Here is a 22,323-nt window from a genome sequence, read left to right on the forward strand (position 1 = left end):
TGCCAAAGATAATTCATTTTCATCCCATTGATCTTCTCTTTGCATCAGAGCTACCCACTGCCTCCTAGACAGATGGGGAATAATAATACTGTACAAGACAATAGCCTGGAGAAATGATTGAAGGGCCGTACAGAAGTATCCTTAACAGAAGGAAGTAAATAAAGGAAGAAGTTAAAATGCGGCTCACAGTCCAATTAACATTTTGAAAAAGCAGGACGCCTAGACCTGCCATTGAAGCTCTATTATTTTCTGAAACAAGAACACCTCCTTCCTATCACCCTAAAACAAAGGCAAATTGAACGACTTAATACTAAGGAAAAGGTCCAGAGTTGGAAAATATTAAAAGCTGAGAACTGCAATTGCAGTTTTATATACTTCAGTCTTAATTTATGAGAGGTCCTTGGTGCTCTCTGAGCTTGATTTGTTTTCTTGCAGACGTTTCATGACCCAAACTAGGTAACATCATCAGTGCTGGAAGGGAGTGGAAGAGGAGGAGAAGGAGGAGAATGGGGATGGAGTCCTTGGTGCTCTCTGAACTTGGTTGTTTTCTTGCAGACGTTTCATCAGTACTGTTGTGTTACCTAGTTTGGGACATGAAACGTCTGCAAGAAAACAATCAAATTCAGAAAGCATCAAGGCCTCTACAGTCATTGTCTTCTTCTTCTTCTTCTTCTTCTTCTTCTTCTTCTTCTTCTTCTTCTTCTTCTTCTTCTTCTTCTTCTTCTTCTTCTTCTTCTCCTTCTCCTTCTCCTTCTCCTTCTCCTTCTCCTTCCTCCTCCTCCTCCTCCTCCTCCTCCTCCTCCTCACAAAACCCCCTCCCTTCTAGCACTGATGATGTTACCTAGTTTGGCTCCATAATGCTTCGGCTCCAGGTTAAGCTTTTCCTTAAAGAAGCTGTGCTATTCTGAATCTCACCCTGGAGTCATGTTCCTCTTTCCAGCTAACTCCAAGAGGTCAATGAGAAGACTTCCCTTTTGATGGGAAGGAGGGAGAGGAAGAGAGAGAGCCAGAGGTACTTGGATGGCTGGTAAATTCTGGGAGTTCAAATCCACAAGTCTTAAAAGTTGCCAGGTTTGGAGACTCTTGCTCTGTACCATCATAGTCTGGATAAACTCAGCTAACACTCCGGTTTTTTTTTTAATCCTAGAGTCGTTTGTTTTTTTTAATTTTATTTTTAAAGAAAACATAAAATTGCCAAGTTCTTCCACAACTCTGTTCTCTTGTCTCTATTATGGAAGCCCTACAGCAAGTGTCGTTGGCACTGAGATGTTCTGTTTGCCAGTCTCTAAGCTGGCCGCTGTTTTTCCTGGCAAAGTGGCTTGATTGCTTCCTGAGGTTTAATTATGCTTTGGCACTTAGAATTCCATTTTTGGAGAAAGCATGATGTTAGCTATGGCTGCTCTCTTCCTCCAAGCATCCTTTGAAGGTTTTCATCCAGCCAGATATTTTCATCAGGCTGGTTATGAGCAAATCGTCGCCTTCCCAAACACAGCTCTCCTCCAGGCTTGTCAAAACTCCCAGAATCCTGAGGATAATCCTCCAACATTCTAAGCCTGCATGGACAAGCATTGGAATTCTGGGAAATGTACTCCCCCACATCTCTGGAAGGAACCAGGTTGGAGAAATGAGCATAGATTTCTCAAGGGAAGAGAAAGTCAGATAATTTTGAAAGCAATCTCTTCCCCTTGCATTAAATGAGTTATTTTCATAGCAAAGAAGTGCCTTTAAACTACACGCTAGCTGTTTATTGCTTAGTCCGTGGACCGGTAGCAGCCGCGGCATGCCAGCAACCAGTCTGCACAAACAAGCAAAGCCCCATCCGTGGGATGTAGGCAGCACACAAAACCATGCACCCTCCGGTCCATGGAAAAAACTCTCTCCACGGAACCAGTCCCTGGTGCCCAAAAGGTTGGGGATCTCTGGCTTGAATTGCACTGACACAGGAACCAGGCAATGGATTTGTCAAAGGTCAGTATGTCCAGCCATACATCAAACGTAGGGATTAAAAGGAGGCAGCTAGATACATGAGGAAAGGTTGCCATTGCAAGTGCAAGCCATGTTCTATGCTCTTCTTAAACCTGGATTGGATCACCTAGAAGAAGCCAACAACAAACCACATCTAAAAGTGTCTTCATGGAGGTGACTCTGATGTTCTGGAATGATTGATGATGATAGCCATGATCATGATCGTGATGACGATTGCTGATATTGAGAAGTTTGTGTGTATGTCACTTTGGGCATTTCCTTATTTTATTTTTAGTCTGATGCTTTCACTCCAATGGTATATATATTTTCATTCATTAATTGGCAAGGATCTGGTTGATTGCTGGGGGCACAAATCAAGGAGATAAATAAATCCACATGGGAAGCTCCAGAGGTCATGGAGAACACATCCACAACACACAAACATAAACAAGGGACGGTCTACACAGAACTGGAAGGTGCAGAAAAAAAAGACTTCTCCAAGGCAGGTGGTAATGAAATGGTTGACTGAGCAAAATGATCTAGGATGGTTACTCAAAATCCTTGTGTAGTAATCTTTGGTGGCTTGGAGAAGAGGCTGGGGTCACACTAGAATAAGCAACCTGAAGGTCCCCGTTTCCCTCCATTTCTTTTTGAATTTTGTTTTTGTTGTAGGGATTGGATCTTTCTGTCAGATCAGAAGCTTGGAAGTTCCTCACTGGTTACTATCCCTGGAAGAGTTCCTACGATGAGAGGCTCACAACTGACAGCATGAGGCGGTGTGTAAATTAAGTCCTGGTGTGGATAGTGCTCAGCAGAGGGTAGTAACTCAGCCACTTCCAGATCCATTAAGAGGACTTGTGCAGAATTCTCAACTAGCATGGGGATCCACCATGCAGGCTAGGAATTGTGAGACTTGTGACACACGAATACTTGGACAGAGCCAGGGCTGAAGAAAGTGAGATGTTCTGCTGAGTTGTTCCACATCTATCTCATCGGTTACTCAGCCTTGTCATCAATGCCTCCCTTCCCCTTTGCAGGAAAAGCTATGAGTCCCTGTGCAACATGTACACCAAGATTGAGCCACTGCTGGAGACAGAGCATCGAGACTTCACGGAGGTCCAGAATGTTATACGTAAGTATCCAAGAAGGCTTAGGAGAAGGATGCCTATAGAACTGGTGATGCATCTCAATATAAGAAGATACGTTTCAGGGGGGGAAAGAATAAGAAGCATGTATTTAAAATTGGTGCCTATTCTATATGTCTATGGAGATTCTCAGTCATCCACGTCATGGTTGGACAACTGGACAACTGGACTTTGTTTTTCCTTGAAGACATTTCACTTCTCATCTGGAGAACTGAAGAAGCTTCTTGGATGAGAAGCAAAACATCTTCAAGGAAAAACAAAGTCCAGTTGCCTTTTGAAAAAAAAGCATTCCATAGTATACTCATAAATTAATACAGAAATGGGATAGTTGTAGGATGGACGTTTAGTGGGATCAGATTAGCTACTGAGCCACGTCTACAATGGTATCTCGGTACTCATCATTAATTGGTTCCAGGAGGCACAATTAATGGGAGTACGAGGAGTACCGAACAAATTTTTACCCATAAGGAATAAGTAGTGAGTCACAAGGCAGCCAACACCGGCAAGTTCAAGCTTGTGCATCAAGTACCAAACAAACTATGAGTTACCAAGACAAAAAAGGATCACGTCAAAATGTGTTGATTACCAAATTCGATGAGTTTCAAAGCAATTGAGCACCAAGGTACCACTGTATCTTTCTTTCTGTCTTATTACTCATTTCCATGATTAGGATGGAAAAGAACAATATAAGAGAAGAAGATGCTGAGGGTGTTCATTAAGTATCCGTAGGGAGTTGGTGACCGAGGTAGATATTTCATTTCTTTTATTAAAGAAGCTGAATATGCCTGTTCTCTCAAAAATGACAGTGATGGCGAACCTTTTAGAGACCCAGTGGCCAAACTGCAACCCAAAACCCACTTATGTATTGTCGGGTGCTGGGTGGGCGTGGCCCATTGCGTGGGTGTGGCTGTGGTGGTAATGGCAGACTGGGTGGGACTGGAAAGTTCAATCGATCAATTCCAACTTTGCGTGATCTTTTTTTCCCACGAGAAGTTGGAATTTATTGATTGAACCTTTTTTTTTTGCACACGGCAAAGGTTTTATAAAACCCAGCTGAAGGCCTAAGACTGGGGTGACGGCACACGTGGCCACAGAGAGGGCTCTGCGTGCCACCTGTGACATGTGTGCCATAGGCTCGCCACCACGGGTCTATAACAAGACCAAGGCCACAGATGGGCCCCCACCCCCAAAGTCTTAGTCTTGACTTACAACTGTCGTGACCTAGAATGGAAATTCCAGGATTTATAATGGTCATAAGTCAAGGATGACCTGTAATGCAATAAAGAGGCTCTACACACTGGTGAGAAAATGACCTTTCTCCTTGCTATAAGGTCCCCGTTAAAAGACTAGGAAACGAAAAGGGAAATGTAGAGATGGGTAACAAATATTGGGGGAAAGACAGGAATTTTTCCCCAGTTTTTTTAAACACTTTTGGGGGAAAAAGGGGGGGAAAACACCCTACCCTCCCCCAATTTTTCTTGCCCCCCCCACCCAGGCCTTCCCATCTCTAGAAGGGGAAATATTTGGGGGGGGCACCATCTATCCATTCTGCCGAATATCCTGTTCTCCAGCCATTCTTTAAAAACTGCTCCCCACGTGCCGCTTTAGTTGCCCATACTTGCTAAGCACTGATTCCTAGCTTGAACGTTGTATTATTCTAGAAGGAAATCAATAATGCCCAACGAGAGAGACAGGATTTTAAAAGACAAGAAGAAGAAAGGAAGGAAAAGAGGGAGGGGGAGATGGGGGGGAGAGAGAGAGAGAGAGAGAGAGAGGAAAGAAAAAAAAAAGCTAAGCTGTAATTTTGAAAGAGCCAAATGGAAAAACACCTAAGAATCCATCTTCTCACGTTGGACAGAAAAGCCATGATGGATTATTATAATTTTATTCAGATCTCCTTCTCTGTCTTTTCCCAGCTGTCTAACGAAAAGAATATTAAACGATACAGCAAAATTAAGGCTACAGATCAATGAAACGGACATAAATCAACGCGAGGCAGACTCAAAAAAAAGATTTACAACTGAGATGGGATGCAGGCCAAGCCCTTCAGATATAATAGATATTCTCTCTCGCTGGAGAATTCTTTAAGCAGGTCACGTGCTGGGGAAATGTTCCCCTTTGTGGCCCGTTCTCTTCCCCAGAATTGGAATCAAAAAGATCATTTTCCCACTTTTATAGGTGGTGGTGGGGGGGAAGTAGCATGTCAGAGAGCGGCTTTTCGGCGTTACCCGTTTCCAACCCACTTGGGGAACTTAGCGTCTCTCAACGTCTCCACTCGGAGGTTGAAATGTCTGGCTTTGCTTTAAGTTGCCCTGCTGTTTGGCTCCTTTATTATTATTTTACTTCCTCAGAACAATCAATTTCAGCCTTCAGTGAGGGACTGTTTAACTTGGAGAGGGGTTACTAAATTAAGAGGTGTCAATGAGCTGTTCAGTAGCTGTAGTAGGAGCAATAGCGATGCTTAATTCAGGAATAACCTATTGCTCCTACTTGTGAGTAGGGATCTCTTTCTGGGTTCTGTTGACTGGATTTTGAACTTCTTTTGTAATTGTTGTCTTTCTTTCTTTCTTTCTTTCTTTCTTTCTTTCTTTCTTTCTTTCCTTCTTTCTTCTTTCTTTCTTTTTCTTTCTCCCTCCTTTCTTCCTTTCTTTATCTTTCTTTTTCTTTCTTCTTTCTGTCTTTCTTTTTTTCCTTCCTTCCTTCCTCCCTCCCTCTTTCCCTTCCTTCCTCCTTTCTCATCTTTCTTTATTTCTCCCTTTTTCTTTCTCTTTTTCTTTCTCCCTCCTTCCTTTCTTTATCTTCCTCTTTTTCTTTCTTCTTTCTTTCTTCTTTCCTTCCTCCCTCCCTCCCTCCCTTCCTCCTTTCTCATCTTTCTTTCTTTCTTTCTTTCTTTCTTTCTTTCTTTCTTTCTTTCTTTCTTTCTTTCTTTCTTTCTTTCTTTCATTCCGTCCTTATTGGTTTTTTTACAAATAACTCAAAGTGTTGAATATATCCAAAACACCTTCCTCACCCTATTTTCCCCACCAAAAAGCCTGTGGGGTGAGCTGGGCTGAGGGGGAGGGATTGTCCCAAGGTCACCCGGTCAGCTTTCATGCCTAAGGCACTAGAACTCACCATCTCCTGGGAATCGGCCCATAGTCATTCACTTTCCTTCCCTGCTTAAGGCAGGACTAGAATTCACTCTCTTCTGTTGATTGGCCCAAACTTACCCAGCTAGCTTCCAGGTCTAAAGCGGGACTAGAACTCACAGTCTCCCGCTTTCTACACTGCTGCCTTCCCCATTAGACCAAACTGGCCAGTTTGGCGAGTCCCGTTTCTCATTTTTCCCCTCTGGAGATTCACTTTCAACCCTAATCCCTTTTATGAGACACCATCTGTCCTTCCTTCCTTCCTTCCTTCCTTCCTTCTTCCTTCCTTCCCCTTCTTTTCCTTTTGCACTCAATTTGTGTCTGTCCATCAAGCCTTTTCAATCATACCAATTTTTAAAAAGTATAACCTGGCTGGAGCAATGCAAAGGGATTTGAAGGAGGGCTAGAATCTGCCTATGAATAAATCAGTGTCTGCTTCTGATTGCACCATCCACATAAATAAATCAACAATGAGAGAGGGGGGGAGACAATCCAGATGGAAGGAGGAGGAGGAGGAGGAGGAGGAGGAGGAGGAGGAGGAGGAGGAGGAGGAGGAGGAGGAGGAGGAGAAAAAGGGGGTGGCGTTGAGGAATTTCTTGCTAAGTTTCTCTAATCTATTGCAGAAGAGGACCCTGGAATATTTTATAAGGAGTAGCCAAATACTTTATCCTGGAATAAGGAAAGCAAAAAGCTCTGCAGATAAAAAGGTCTTTGCCCTGAATTTGCACAAAGGAAGGGATGTCAACGGACATCAGATGTTTAGATACACACACCACGAGATCACAGTCAGCAAGCTAACATATTTTCTGACCTTTCAGCTTCAAGCGGAGCATAAATCATTACAGCTAGGATGAACGCCAAGTTCTGGCTTGGAGAAAATTGGCAAACTTGGAGGGGATCTAGTAGGCCTCATTCCTTCGACACTCGGTTTGCTTCTGGCAAGCCCTCCTGATCCTCCTTTCTTTTTCTCCACAGAGTCTGACGTTCAAAGACTTTACATCAAAGATGCTCAGGGCAACCCTCTGGTTGATAAGAAGCAACTGGAGAAGATTCTCCTGCTGAATTATGTATGCAACGTGAATGCCGGTAAGAGGAGAGGAGGGGAAAAAAACCTGAGGTCTAAATATTTTCAGCAGGATGGAGGTGATGTCTTCAACGTTTGTTGGGCCTGCTCAATCTCTGCCAGCTGCTAAACCCCAAAACGGGGCCACCTTTAATGCTAGCAGATCTGGGCTGCAAAGATCTGAACCGATGCTTGATAGAGACAAAAAAAAATGGACTTTTCCATATCTCCTCAGAGATCGTTTATCAGGCTGTGAGAGAAATCGTTAAATCACTCAATACTACGAAGTAAAACACCTACAGGGAGTTTTCCAGTTATGACTAAGTTATCACTTAGTGACCATTCAAAGTTACCAAGGACCTATCGGTGGAGTGGGGGGGGGCTATTTATGATTCAAAGTTACAATGGTTGCACCCTCATAAGTTGGCATGGTCACGTGACCGAACTTCAGGCGCTGACTGGGGAATTCTGGGAGTTGAAGTCCATTCATCTTAAGGTTGAAGTCTTAGAAGTTGCTCAACTTGAAAAACACTGAGTTAGAGAAAGAAGGATTTACGCTCTGCCTTTGTCTTTGAAAAAATGCTAATCTGAGGTCATTTCTTTCTGTCTGTCTTTGCTGAAACGTGTCCGTAGGCTGTGTTAGCTTTTCTCCTAATATGATGTAGTCTAGGCATATATCTGGAGCATATTCCCTGTAAATAAGCCACCCTCTGGTTATTGTTCAAAAATCTGCTTTCTCCATCAATACTCAGGTTAAATTCCTCTCTTACACACACCCAAACCCTCACCAACCAGTACAAGCTTAGAGTAGCAACTCAAAGCAGTAGAAACGGCAAAGAATCCTTGTTAAAGCTCGGTCTGTTGGGTCGCTAAGACTTAGAAAGGACCAAAAAAGCAGACATTCAGATTTTTTGCAATATTGGTCACCCTTACATTAAGTCCCTAAGTTAACCTGTAAGCGTTTTTTACAACCCAAATGCTTTTGTTTCCCTCTTAATAGCATTTTTGAGTGCTATTGAAGCTTTCTAGAACAATTACATCTTCAATTAAAAGCTTCCTGTTTTCTAATCCTGTTCCTTTGATTGTTTTCGGTGCAGGGGAATTTGTCTCATGGAGGCTCAGACCACTGGCCAATCAGGCTTAGTTTGGATAAGTTCTCTGCAGGGTCCTTCATGCAGACCTTTCAGAACTAGAGTCATCTATTTTCTGCAACAACAACTGGATTTGCTCTCATCTATCCAGCCCTCTAAGTATCATTTCCTATAAACTTCTGTTTTGATTCCATTTCCAGCTGGTTGCAAAAAATCAATGCCTCAACAATGTTAAAGGGCCCTGGGAGATAGAGGCGAATCCTACCGTTCTGAGAACTTTGAAACATTCCCACAACAGTAAATTTTCCACATAGCCAAGCTCTTGTACAGAAGCATCTTATCAATTCTAAGGAATGAAATTCTGGATGTTCCCACTGAGAAATTCCAAGGCTCAAAGCAATTCAGGAGATATCTCTGAAAAGAGAATCTCCAAAGCTGGTAGGAATAATGAGATGTCAGTTTTGAAGTATGAAGGTCTAGATTCTTCAGAAGACCGATTTCTCAGTCACTTTCCCATCTCTCTCTCTCCCTCACACTTTCTTTCTTTTTCCCTCCCTCTCTCTCTCTTTTTCTCCCTCACTCTTTCTTTCTTTTTCTTTCTCTCTTTCCCTCCCTCTCTTTCTTTCTCTCCCTCACACTCCCTCACACTCTTCCTTTCTCTCTTTCCCTCCCTCCATCCCTCCCTATCTCTCCCCCTCTCTCTTTCTCTTTCTTTCCCTCACACTCCTTCCTTCCTTCCTTCCTTCTTTCTTTCTTTCTTTCTTTCTTTCTCTTTCATTCTTTCTTTCTTTCTCTCTCTCTCCCTCCCTCCCTCTCTCTCTCATCTTGCAGAATACCAACAAGGTTTCCACGAAATGCTTCTTCTCTTCAGGTTGCTTGTTGAAGAGGAGCATGAGATCTACTGGCTATTTCAGTTTTTCCTGCAAAAAACTGTGAGTTGGTCTCTCTTTGCTATTGCTGCAATTGTTGTTGTTATTTAAATCCCATCTTTCCATTTTACTCAAGTCATGAGGCTGCCTCCAAACAGATACTCAGATCAGGGTCACCTACCTTAATCAAACAACTCTGGACAGACAACATACAAATAGCAGCCACATAAAAAGAATAAGGTGGTCACGTAAAAACAATCAACCCTTCAATCAACAGAAATACTGAAGTCTGGCTCTTGAAAAAAGGCCGTTTCTGAAGCAAAAAGCTGTTTGATATATCATTCCAGATAATAATATATTTTTCCATTTTCTTGGTGCCAGGTCACTCAACTTGTTTTGTGTCTCCCTCTCCTGATTCCTAGTCCAGGGCTTTTAAGTAGACTGGCTCTTACGATAGTTACACAGTTGCGTAATATGGATTTGGGAGGATCTAAAAATGTGTAGTCTTAGATATTGTTTGGTTTGGGTTAGGTTGTCCAAAGTCTTTGCGTCCCTTGATCAAATCCCCTTTCCTCAATTGCTCTGGTTCTCAGGAGAACAGCTGCATCATAAATGTTGGGGTGCAGAAGAACCTGGTCATGCTGAAAGCCTTGGTGGCATTTATGGATCCAATCTTTGCAAAACACCTGGGTAAGTTTTGACGCTTGACTGGGTTAGCTCAGATGCTGTTTCCTTGTCTGCTCAGGAGTGTAAAAGCCAGAAGGTGACCAGAGATCCCTGGCGACTTCCTGGGCAGAGATTTAGTTTATTTATTTATGAACTCTTTAGAGAATTTATATGTCTACCCATCTGAAATGTATAATCCTGAGGGGCGGAAGGGAAAGGAAGGGGAGGGGAGGAAAGGGGAGGAGAAGGGAGAGCACGAGAGAAGGAAAGAAAGGAGAGAGGGAAAGGGGGGAGAAGGGAAAAGGAGGGGAGGGGAGGGGAATGAAGAGAAGAGAAGAGAAGAGAAGAGAAGAGAAGAGAAGAGAAGAGAAGAGAAGAGAAGAGAAGAGAAGAGAAGAGAAGAGAAGAGAAGAGAAGAGAAGAGAGAAGCTTTAATGCACACAACATAATTTTCTTTCATTCTAGAAATTTGTAAAAGCACTTTTAAAAAGCCAAGATCAGCACAACACAACACTGGCAAAACTTAACGGTTCATTACACTTATTTTTCAGGGTTTTTCCAGGAGTCAAAAGGGCATGAATAGAATGTTTTCTTCCTGACTCTTTCGGTATTGAAAGACTGGATTCACAGGACATAAACTTTAGTCCTTTTTGTATATGTGTTTGTGTGTGTTTTGTTTTTTTTCCAGAGTCAAAAGGCCAAGTGGTGTCATCATTGTTTCCTTGGTTCTGTCTCTTTTTCCAGCGTGTCTTCAAGTCTTTTGAGGATGTCTGGAGACTGTGGGAGGTAAGTATCTCCTGATACTTGTTTAGGGGTCCAGCAAAGAAGTTGGATGTCGAACGATAATCAATATCTTTTTGGTAGCAGTCAGAACAAAACTAAGTTTAAATGATGGGTTTTTTTTCTAAATTGAATCCACAATAAACTAAGGAAATAAAATACAAATCATTACGGTAAAAGTAAAATCTTCTTGGAATCAAAGTCAGCTCCTGGTGACCACCCAGGAAACATCTCATAGGAAATCCTGATGGGTTCCCACTGGAAAGTAAGCCCTAGTGTGATTTTTCAGGAAGCTCATAATATGAGCCTTGGTGGAGCAGTGGGCTAATGCCTCCTTAAGTAACACCAGCTGCCTGCAATTAGTGCAGGTTCGAGTCCCACCAGGCTCAAGGTTGACTCAGCCTTCCAACCTTCCGAGGTAGGTAAAATGAGGACCCAGATTGTTGGGGGCAATTAAGCTGACTTTGTAATAATGCCGCTTGGGGTGTGTGAAAGCCCTAATAAGCAGGCATATACATAGAATGAAGGCTACTGCTAAGCTTGTAAGCCGCCCTGAGTCTTCAGAGAAGGGCGGGGTATAAATGGAATTAAAATAAATAAAATAAATAAATATAAGCCCCACCCCAAAAATAAGCCCCAGTTAAGATCTTCAGCCAGATGGACGCATTTAGTACCAAATTTGCCTGAATATAAGCCCTAACCAGAAAATAATAACCCTAATGCATCTTTTGGAGCAAAAATTAATATAAGACCCGGTCTTGTGTTCTGGGAAAACAAGACCGCCACTTAGATGGGCAACTGATTATTACTCTCATGCATTTATCATTTTACGCTTCTCGTACTTAAAAAAAAAATTGCAAAAGACCTGGGGCCACATTCAAGATTTTTAACACCACATATGGATAGAGCCGCTAGTTCTGAACTTTATCCCGAAAGAATTCAGGAGAGGTGTGATTGTCACCCCCAAGCAAGGAATTCTGCCTCTGAGAATTGGTAGGAGGATTTTTCCTTTCTAGTCATGTCCCACTCTGCTCATTTCCACTTCTCAGCCGAGAGAGACAATGTTGTCCGAAAACCTTTTCCACGGTCATGAGGCCAGCGCGGCTATACGCCAAAGACGCACGGAACACTGTTACTTTCCCACCCAAGTGGTACCTGTTTCTCTACTCGCATGTGCCCGCTTTCGAACTCCTAGGTGAGCAGGAGCTGGAGCAAGGGACAGGAGCTCACCCCGTCGCGTGGGTCTCAAACCCAGGCTGTCCACTTTCCAGCTGACAAGCTCGGTGTCTTTCAACCGCTGAGTCAGCACACACCCCGAAACGGATTTGTTTCCCTAAACTGATTGGCAGAAACTGTTGGCCCCCCGTCTTCTGCCCAGAAACATCTGGGAGAACTTCAAAAGGCCACTTCTGTCCGACTCTGCTCAAAAGAGAGGAGACCTACAAAAGGAGAGCAGTTCGGAGATCCTGGCATTTCAATGGAAGCAACGGATGGGAACTAGTCAAGGAGAGAAGCAACCTAGAACTAAGGAGAAACTTCCTGACAGAACAATTAACCAGTGGAACAACCTGCCTCCAGAAGCGGTGAATGCTCCAACACTGGAGGTTTTTAAGAAGAGACTGGACAGCCATTTGCCTGAAATGGTATAGGGTTTCCTGCCTGAGCAGGGAGTTGGACTAGATGACCTCCAAGGTCCCTTCCAACTTAATATTATTATTATTATAATGCCAGAGATGAGAGCACTCCAGCTGCTGGGATCAGCGCAACCTTTTGGAGTGGGACCAGGAAACACATCAAAGGATTGGATTGTTTCTTCCTAGAAACCTAGTGAGGGGCATTTATTATTTTTGGGAGACTTCCTGCTGTGTGGCTCTTTTTCATGCCCAGCTGATATTTTTTTATGAATAAAAGCCACCATTTCAGAAGATCCTAAACTTCTTTTGCGTTCCTGCACAAGGCAACTGAATTCTGGGGAAGCGCTCTACTCCCGTTAAAAGTCTCGCCTCTTGGACTTGGCACACCTTCTCGGAAGACTGATCACGTTTTGTATCTTGCCACCTAGCTGGATCTAAAGTGCTTTCCAGTGTCACTCGAAAGACCAATAAGCATCTCACTTCAAAACTGCTGTTCGCTTAAAACAACAACAGCAATCATTCGCACTGATTCGCACACTGAAAAGCCTGTCTGATTTAGGGGAGGAAAGGCAAAACAAAACACCCACTCGCTGCAGAGCCCAAATCGAATTTTATTGACAGAATCTCTGCCAAGTGTTTCATTGATTCTCTGGACAAATAGGAGGGCACCAAGCAGTTTCCAGATGTTGACATCAGTGTCTGCCTAATGCTATTTCAGCACCTGAGAGCAGCTAATTCGGTTCCTCCCTCCCTCCCTCCCTCCCTCCCTTCCTCCCTTCCCTTCCTTCCTCCTTTCTCCTTCTCTCCATGCCTCCCTTCCTCTTTCTTCTTTCTTCCTTTCTTCCTTGTTCTTTCTTTCATTCATTCTCTCTCTCTCTCTCTCTTTCTTTCTTTTTCTTTTGGCTATTGCAAAGTCGCGTGGTCGCACAGAGAGACGGACACTGGAGCTGGGTAGTACTTTGTTTATTCGGATCCGGGATGAATCTGGGACAAAGGGGTTTACCTGGTGTTTCTTATACCTGCCCAGGTGAATGATGACCAATGGATTTGAACCTGGGCTTCCCGCCAGTGCAGGTGACCAATAGGTTTGAACCCTGGCTTCCCGCCAGAGCTGACCACGCCTGGGACTGTCAATGACTCACTCCATTCCGGCTTTTCCCGCCTTAGCAGTTATCACCTGGAGCTGTCCAGCCCCCTGCTGTGCTGGCATTTCCTGTGTATGCTAGCAGCATACACTACAGCTATCGAAGGGGTCCTTAACAAGGACTGGGACAGTGACCATAGCAAGTTTTCCAACCAAACCAAGCCACAGTTCCCACTCTGGTTCCATCCTGTCACCCTCTTTAGCTTTTCTTATTTCATTTCATATTTGCAAAGGTTGAACATCGGCATGCTTGTTCTTCTTGCCAGGAAGGTTGTCAAATACCAGGGGTTTGCTGGCAGTTATAATGGCAGCAGATGCGACAGCTCTATTTTTTGCAGTTGCTGCACTGAGAGAAATGCCAGCAAGATGATCTTCTCTGTCTCTGTCTCTTTGTCTTTCTTTGTCTTTCTTTCCTTTCTCTCTCCTTCCCTCACTCTTTCTTTGTCTCTCTCTCTTTCTCCTCCTCCCCCACTCCCTTCTAGCACTGATGATGTTTCCTACTTTGGGTCATGAAACATTTGCAAGAAAACCACCCAGCTCAGAGAGCACCAAAGACTCCATCCCCATCCTCCTCCTCCTCCTCCTCCTCCTCCTCCTCCTCCTCCTCCTCCTCCTCCTCCTCCTCCTCTTCCTCCTCCTCCTCCTCCTCCTTCAGAGGTCAAGTTCCTAAATATTTCACCAATAGTTTATCCCAGTCTAAAATGGATTGCGGGGATAGAAAGAGGCATAGATGATAATCCTGGATCACAGAAGGAATCCTCCAACATTATCTACTAATTCTAATTTGTGTTGAACTTCAAGGTGTTTCTGACAGGGCACCCCTGCAGGAACTTCCAGGTGATTGTGGCTTACACAATGCTGCAGATGGTGAGGGGCCAGATCCTCAGAGAAGATCTGGAGGGAGATGACATTTTAATGGTAAGTCGGATGAATGAGGGAGAGAAACATTCAAACGCAGGGTGAACAGCCCTGCATTTCCCCACTGAAAGCTACTTATGAAAAGTGCGGATTGCATGGAATTATGAAGGCCGCAATAAAGTAAAAACGACAAGCTACACCTGGTAAATTTCTATAGTCTAGCTTGTCAAAAACACAGTGCACAGACTCATTCCAGGACTCATGTTGTATTTTACAAAAACTGGTCTTTTCAAGAGTTGTTGAAAAAGGGATCTGCAGGTTTTGTAGGTGTAATAGTTGTACACGTGAGGGTGGGTCCTAAATCACTTTATTCCATAGCCATTTGAACGGTCGCTAAATGAGTGGTTGTAGGGTGAGGACCACTTGGATACAAACAGTAATTACCAGCACCAACAGCACCATTCTCATCCGTCAATTATATATTGATCTGTATTGAATTTGAACCATGAACTACAATGTGAGGTAGCTGATGTTGTCCCCTGTCCTTCTCCAACTAGCTGTGCCACAGCATTGTAGATCTTGATGCGGATGACTTGATCACCAAAGCCTGCAACATATATGAACTCTTCCTGAAACATGAAGACAAGGTAAAGAATTCCATAATTGTCCCACGTAGCATGGATTTAGAGGGAATGATCCTCATGACTAGGCATGTAAGAAGAACATTCTCACAGTTACACTTAACCAAATACTGTCCACACAGGGCATTAGATTTCAGATCCAGTGAGCAAAAGGGTATGACATTTCCCCCAGCATGAATCAAGGATTATTCCACACTACATCTGTGTCCCATGGCTAAACCCCTTGTCTTTTAAGAAGATGGCCTGCATCCCAGGTTTCTAGATGATGTTAACCTTGGTCTGGACAGGACACTTGGCCATCAATGGGGCCAAAGTGGAGGAAAGGATGGAAATTTGAAAAGCAATTTCAGTTGACATGAAACCTACTCAAGAAGTGAATAGAACAAGCGATGTTAACCAGTCCAAGGTTAATATTAGCTAGCAAGCTTGGATAGAGGTCACCTCCACATCAGAGAAGGGATCTGCTGAGAATGAAAGAATCCATTTCTACCATCCCCAAATGGTAAGTGGTCATCATTCTCGTGCTGGGACAAGCAGAATACAGAATAACAGAGTTGGAAGGTCTTGGGAGATCTTCTAGTCTAACCCCCAACTCAAGCAGACAAATGGCTGTCCAATCTCTTCTTGAAAACCTCTGGTGATGGAGCATCCATAACCTCTGGAAGCAAGCCCTTCCAACGGAAATATTTCTCACTGTCAGGAAATTTCTCTTTAGTTCTAGGTTGGGTTTCCCTTTAACAAGCTTCCACACATTGCTTCTTGTCCTGGCCTCTGGTGCTTTGCAGAATAGGTTGTCCGCCTCTTCTTTGTGATAGCCCTTCAAGTATTGGAAGACTGCTATGATGTCATATCATATCAAGCAGGAAGTGTGGTTCAGACCAAAGAAGGGTCTTCCAAGTCCTGGGTCAAAATACATGAATAGGAAATATTCTTCATCCATGGGAGGTGCAAACAAAGTCCTTTCAGCTATGTAAGGAATGTTCTACCAAAAGGTCCCCTGGTCATAATATTTCCTGGTGACTCTTATCCTACCTTCCTGATTTTTTTTTCTTTCTTCTCAGGTTCCAGAGGATCTCAAGGAATTTTTCAGCCAGCCTTAGCAATAAAGAGTCCACGCTATAAATCAAGAGGCTGCTCTAGCCAAAGCAGCATGAGTATTACAGAATAGATAAAATTGGGAGATAGAAACATTGTAAATACTGTTCAGCTAAGACTGGATTCACTGAATTAGATTATCTGAGGTTAGGGCGATGCCTTCTCTGTCTCTAAACTACCCATAAAGTGAAGGGGCAACTTTACAATTTCTGTTTCCTTCAAGGCAGGGGTGGACAGGGTCCCTAACGTTTTGCGGAAAATATTTCATTGGGTGAAGTCACAATGCACAATGGGTGATGGTGTGTTATGCATAAGGGAAGCGAGAATGAGTGTTTCTTAATTTCTTTTTGGAGATCAAGGACTTTTTTCTGGGTTATTAACCTATTTTAAAGCACCCATGGCCATCTTTATGAGTCATTTCAAATAAGAAACAGAGGCTACAGACTTTCAGTCAAGAACTGGATTCACCCATTCTAAAGATACAGTTTGCTGTAGCCCTGATGGCTACAGGGCTGCAGCAAATTGGGTTGGGTTTACATTTCCCAAGATATCTTAACCATGCCAATCACACTGTGGCTTAATGCAGGGCATAAATTTCCTCATTTAACAGTGGGTTAATTGGGCAAATGCTGTGAATTGTTAGGATAAAGCTGCATGAAACAGCAACAACAAAAAAATCTCATCATTGTTTGTGAGCAACGCCTGGTTCCCTCTCTCAGTAAAATGCACAGTGCCAATTGACTTCACAATGTGTCCATTTAAACCACCCCAGCTTTGGCTGTGAATGTCACTTGCATCATTTTTACTTTGGAGGAAAACCCCCATGGAAGAGTCTCTCCTCCAGTCAGACTAACCAAACAACAGAGTTGGAAGACACCTTGGAGGTCATCTAGTCTAACCCACTGCTCAGGTAGGAAACCCTATACCATTTCAGACAAATGGCTGGCCAGTCTCTTCTTAAAAACGTCCAGTGTTGGAGCATTCACAGCTTCTGGAGGCAGGTTGTTCCACCGATTAATTGTCCTCACTGTCAGGAAATTTCTCCTTAGTTCTAGGTTGCTTCTCTCCTTGATTAGTTTCATCTGTTGTTTCTTGTCTTGCCTTCGGGTGCTTTGGAGAATAGCTTGACTCCCTCTTCTTTGGGGCAACCCCTTATATATTGGAAGACTTCTATCATATCACCTTCTTTTCATCAAAATAGAACCAGGGGTCCCCAACCTTTTTGGTCCTGTGGACTGGTGATGGCAGCTTTGGCAATTTCTGCGGTGGGGGCAGGGGAGGAGAGAGCATGGTTTCACGTGCAACCTAGATCCCATGCGTGCCGAAATGAAGCTTCATGTGCTTGCCTGTCACTTTGGCGGCCAGGGTCCTAATGGGCTGCAGCCCGAGGATTGGGGACGCCTGAAGTAGACCTACTCAATTCCTGCAACCGTTCTTCCTATGTTTAGCCTCCAGTCCCCTAATCATCTTTGTTGCTCTTTTCCGAACTCTTTCCAGAGTCTCAACAGTCCAGGGGGGGCAATAGAGAAGAGGGGGGGTGGACAGAAAGAAAAAGACAGCCCTTCATAATAATTAAAATGATTTTCAACACCGAACGAGGAATTCTACATCCTAATCCAAGGCTTTACATGAAAGGCTGCCACTGTGAACAAACAGTTTCAGCTTTGCCACTGCCTATTAGGAAAACTGTTCATCTCATCTTGATTCAATGCACACGGGACTTCCCACAGAATCTCATAACCGGCACAGAATTTTAATTGGTGGACTTCCTCACTGGATGATTTGGGGTTTTTTGAACCTCGCCTTATCCTTCTGAAATTGCATTTGAAGACATGGAGGGAAATGCTTTTCAAAAGAATCTGTTTGCACTTAGCAGCTGATGTTGCCCATCTCGGCAGCCCCCAGCCATCTTGTTTGGCCTTTCGTACCACAATTCAGGGGTACATCCTCCGAAAAGTTTGGAACAATCTTCTCTGGGCTTACAGACTAATATGCAAAAATTCAGATCCCTACAGAATTTAAACTAAGATGTAATGGGAATTCAGGGAAAGTGGTTTGATAAATCACAGATAAGCTGTGATTTGCTTAACCATGATATATTGAATAAGCCACACTTTGGCCATTATTCATGGTTTAGAAATCATAATCACTGGGCATGGGAGCCCAAATCTGTTACCTCTTTGCACAATTTTAAAATGAATTACAGTAAAATAGGTTAATGGGTTACTCTTTCTTTCAACTCTGTTATTACACTCACAAAAAGTTCTCTTTTTAAAAAAGTTTCAAACTATAGTTCCTTGTAACAACCAAATTTGGGAACATGTGCTCTCTCTCTCCCTCTCTCTCTCTCTCTCTCTCTCTCTCTCTCTTTCTTTCTCTTTCTCTTTCCCTCCCTCCCTCCCTTTCCTTCATTATCTTTCCCCCCCCATACAAAATCTAAAACCAAGAACAAAATATGCATTAATCACATTCAGGGGATTTATGGAAGTTAATAAAATGTACATCATCACAGTTTGCGACAAATAAATTAACACTTCGTAAAACTACCACTTGAAGAATTAATCAACATTGCAAGGATCAACTCTCCCTTTTTAAGCAGAAGTGCTTTGGAAGAAAGTGAAAGGGGGCCTCAGGAAGGGTCTCAAAGACCAATATTGGAGAATATTTGTAGCTCAGGGATGAAACGAGGGGTCCTTGGCGCGCTCTGAGCTTGCTGGTTTTCTTGCAGACCTTTCATGACCCAAACAGCACTGATGATGTTACCTAGTTTGGGTCATGAAACGTCTTCAGGAAAACAAGCAAGCTCGGAGAGCACCAAGGACCTCTCAGGATCTCAAAGAAAAGTGAAAGAAAGAGTCCACACTGAAGGGAAAAGAGTTGGACGAGGAACCGGCGGTGCCAGGAGGATCCCAAGAACTCAACCTCGCCCAGAAATACATATCCCGAATCACGTCTGAACATGTCTCAAATATACAACTTACACCTGTTCCAATCATCATTCAATCATTCTCTCTCTCTTTTTCTTTATCATCTGTCTACTCTCTCTCTATCTTTCTATCATTCTCTCTTTTTTCTTTATCTATCCTTCTCTTTTTCATCTATCTATCTATCATTCTCTGTTTTTATCATTCTCTGTTTTTTTCTTTCTATATCTATCATCTATCATTTTATCTATCAAAGATAGGATGCAAATGGAATACACATTAAAATGCAGACAATTTATAAGCTAAGTCGATAGAAATGGTTGAACTAAAGAGCTGTCTCTGAAGTCCTTTGGAGTTTTCTCTTTTTTTTAAAGAACTTTTGCTATTATCTGTTGATTTATGTTGTGTTTTTAAAAGGGATTTTTGCTGACAAATTATTTTAATTTGCTGTTCAGTGGCTTGAAGAGTGTTCTGTTTTAATGGATGTGGGTTTTTAAATGTATTTGCATAACCAGTTGAGTACTCAAACAAGTGGGGGAAGCAGATTGAACTTTCTTAAAACATTATTTATTTATTTTATTTTTTAAAAAAAGCTACGTAAAAGTAAAGTTGAAGTCCGGAGAGTGATACCAGATTTCCAGTCTCTTTGGGAGTGGAATTCTGATGGTCAATTCTTCCATCCATCCCCAGCCGGTCCTTCCTGCGTATAACCCAGGTGACATGGGAATTAAAAGACATTAAGGATTTGTAGGAGGTGACCAGGCTGAGCCCAAGGTAAAGGTAAAGGTAAAGGTAAAGGTTCCACCGCACATGGGTGCTAGTCGTTTCCAACTCTAGAGGCCGGTGCTCATCTCCGTTTCAAAGCCGAAGAGCCAGCGCTTGTCCAAGGACATCTCCGTGGTCATGTGGCTGGCATGACTAGACGCCAAAGGCACACGGAACCCTGTTACCTTCCCACCGTAGCGGTCCCTATTTTTCTACTTGCATTTTTACGTGCTTTCGAACTGCTAGGTTGGCAGAAGCTGGGACGAGTAACAGGCGCTCACTGTTACGCGGCACTCGGGATTCGACCCGCCAAACTGCCGACCTTCTGATCGACAAGCTCAGCGTCCTAACCCACTGAGCCGCCCAAGCGAGGGGTCAAATACGTCATCAGTCATAAATCCCTGCACGCTCATAACATGCCTTTCTTATCTCCCGCTCATTTCCCAACTCATTTCCTAGTTGGTCAATTTCTTGTAGAGCGCTTAAGCTTGCAATAAATCTTTATGCTCAACTGAACTGCCTGAATCTCCTCTTTTTTCCCCCAGCACTTGACAGGATTAGTGCAAACTGGCAGGTCGTTCACTTGGGGGCTAAAGTGCTGATGCCCAAATTAGAAGTAATCAGAAGGAGAAAAACGGGATCCTTGGAGATACTAAGATAAATAAAGATAGATGTTCAATAAAGCGGTGCAAAGCTTCTGGTTACAGCTTGGAATTAGGAATGAAACCACGGAAGGACGTCCACTCCAAATGACATGAAATTTACAAGAGGAAAGATATAGATAGAGATATAGAGATAGATAGATAGATAGATAGATAGATAGATAGATAGATAGATAGATAGATAGATAGATAGATAGATAGATAGATGGATGGATGGATGGATGGATGGATGGATGGATGGATGGATGGATGGATGGATAGATAGATAGATAGATAGATAGATAGATAGATAGATAGATAGATAGATAGATAGATAGATAGAAGATAGAAGATAGATAGATAGATAGATAGATAGAGATAGAGATAGAGATAGAGATAGAGATAGAGATAGAGATAGAGATAGAGATAGAGATAGAGATATATTTTTCAACTGGATTTCCCCAGGTGGACATTGCAAGAGCTTCTACGAATCGGACCAAGACATCCATCAGCGTAAGCCCTGTCCTTGTAAAGCTCTTGGAGAAATTATTTTTTCCCCCTAGAGAAATCTGGTTGATTTGTCCAATTTCTTCATCCCCCAAAGGAAACTGCAGAGAGGCCCTTTGCAAACAGCTCCAGCAGCACCAACTTCAGACATTAGGATGCATTGCAAAAATTGGGCAGGGGTACGGCACGAACCGCGTCCAATCTGAAAATTCCAATTAGCCTGGGAAATTGAGTTGGCCTGATTTTCTAAATTGATTGGAGGAGGGGAGGAGAAGGAGGTTTCTAATTCAAAAAAAATGTGGCAATGTGGCCATTTCAAAATGCATCATGTAATGCTAAGCTTGCACTTTCCCGCTTTCCATTCGTACCGTTCCTCGGATTGTGCAAGAATCCGATTTAGAAACTCCAGCAATTTTCTCCACTATCTCTGCATGGCTTGATAAGCAGGCATGCGCAGGGCTTAACGTTATAGAACTAACTTTGAGTTGGCCCCATTGGAGGATCCTTATTCCAGTTCTCTGACTTACAGAAGTAAGCATAGCACGAAGAGCCATATTATTTTGTACGGCAATACCCATGGTGGTTAGAAACAGTGGGAATAGTGTTACGAGGATGCTTCATCAGGAAGGGAGAGAAATATCTTCCAGGCAAAAATAGACATAAAGTTTTCCCTGTCCGGTTGTGTTCCTACTCTAGGTCACAGTGCTCATCTCCATTTCTTGGCCAAGGGAGCCAGCGTTGTCCGAAGACATTTTCCATGGCCATGTAGCCAGCATGGCTATACACCAAAGGCACACAAAATGCTGTTACCTTTCCACCAAAGTGGTACCTATTTATCTACTCGGATTTGCGTGCTCTCGAACTGCTAGGTGGACAGGAACTGGAGCAAGGAACAGGAGCTCACCCCATCATGCTGTGCTCAGGTCCTGAACCTGGAATGTCAACTTTCCAGCTGACAAGCTCAGTGTCTTTAACCGCTGAGCTGTCACACCTAGGCAGATCCAACATCGTCTAGGCAGTGATGCTTAAACAATGGAAACATTCTGATGTGTAAACTATTTGTCTTTCCCACTTTATTTTGACAATGGGTGGTCCCCAAATTGCAATCATCCATTTAGAATGCAGACCTCATTCTGTCGCAGTGTTCCACACACTCAGAGGACTACATGAATAGGCATCCCTTCTTATCGAGTTCTTTAAAAACTCCTCTCTTTAAATCCTTTGCCTAGGGATGCCAAACAGACCGAGATGTAGATTTTAATTACAAAGGTCAAGAAGAAGTAGAAGAGGTGCAGGGTTTGCAAATACATTAGTTTTGACTTTTGCAAATGAAATTGGTACTATAAATATTGATTCTTCCTCATCCCCATCCAAATATTTCTCGATTGGGGAAATGGATGCCTAGGT

General features: G+C 43.1%; 1 protein-coding gene across 1 annotated transcript in view; it reads left to right on the forward strand.

Moving 5' to 3' along the window:
* The window catches only part of TBC1D21 (TBC1 domain family member 21), a gene marked incomplete at both ends in the record, with an annotated part of 37,761 nt that overhangs the window by 2,055 nt on the left and 13,383 nt on the right, over positions 1 to 22,323 (forward strand). The window contains 8 exons of the mRNA XM_081337027.1: positions 2,638 to 2,741; positions 3,003 to 3,097; positions 7,214 to 7,324; positions 9,224 to 9,324; positions 9,855 to 9,951; positions 10,616 to 10,713; positions 14,287 to 14,403; positions 14,901 to 14,990. Of these exons, the coding sequence (XP_081193153.1) occupies positions 2,638 to 2,741; positions 3,003 to 3,097; positions 7,214 to 7,324; positions 9,224 to 9,324; positions 9,855 to 9,951; positions 10,616 to 10,713; positions 14,287 to 14,403; positions 14,901 to 14,990 (813 nt within the window). The remainder of the gene's footprint in view (positions 1 to 2,637; positions 2,742 to 3,002; positions 3,098 to 7,213; positions 7,325 to 9,223; positions 9,325 to 9,854; positions 9,952 to 10,615; positions 10,714 to 14,286; positions 14,404 to 14,900; positions 14,991 to 22,323) is intronic.

The sequence above is a fragment of the Vipera berus genome (assembly GCF_964194415.1).
Source record: "Vipera berus genome assembly, chromosome: 12".
Taxonomy (NCBI): Eukaryota; Metazoa; Chordata; class Lepidosauria; order Squamata; family Viperidae; genus Vipera; species Vipera berus.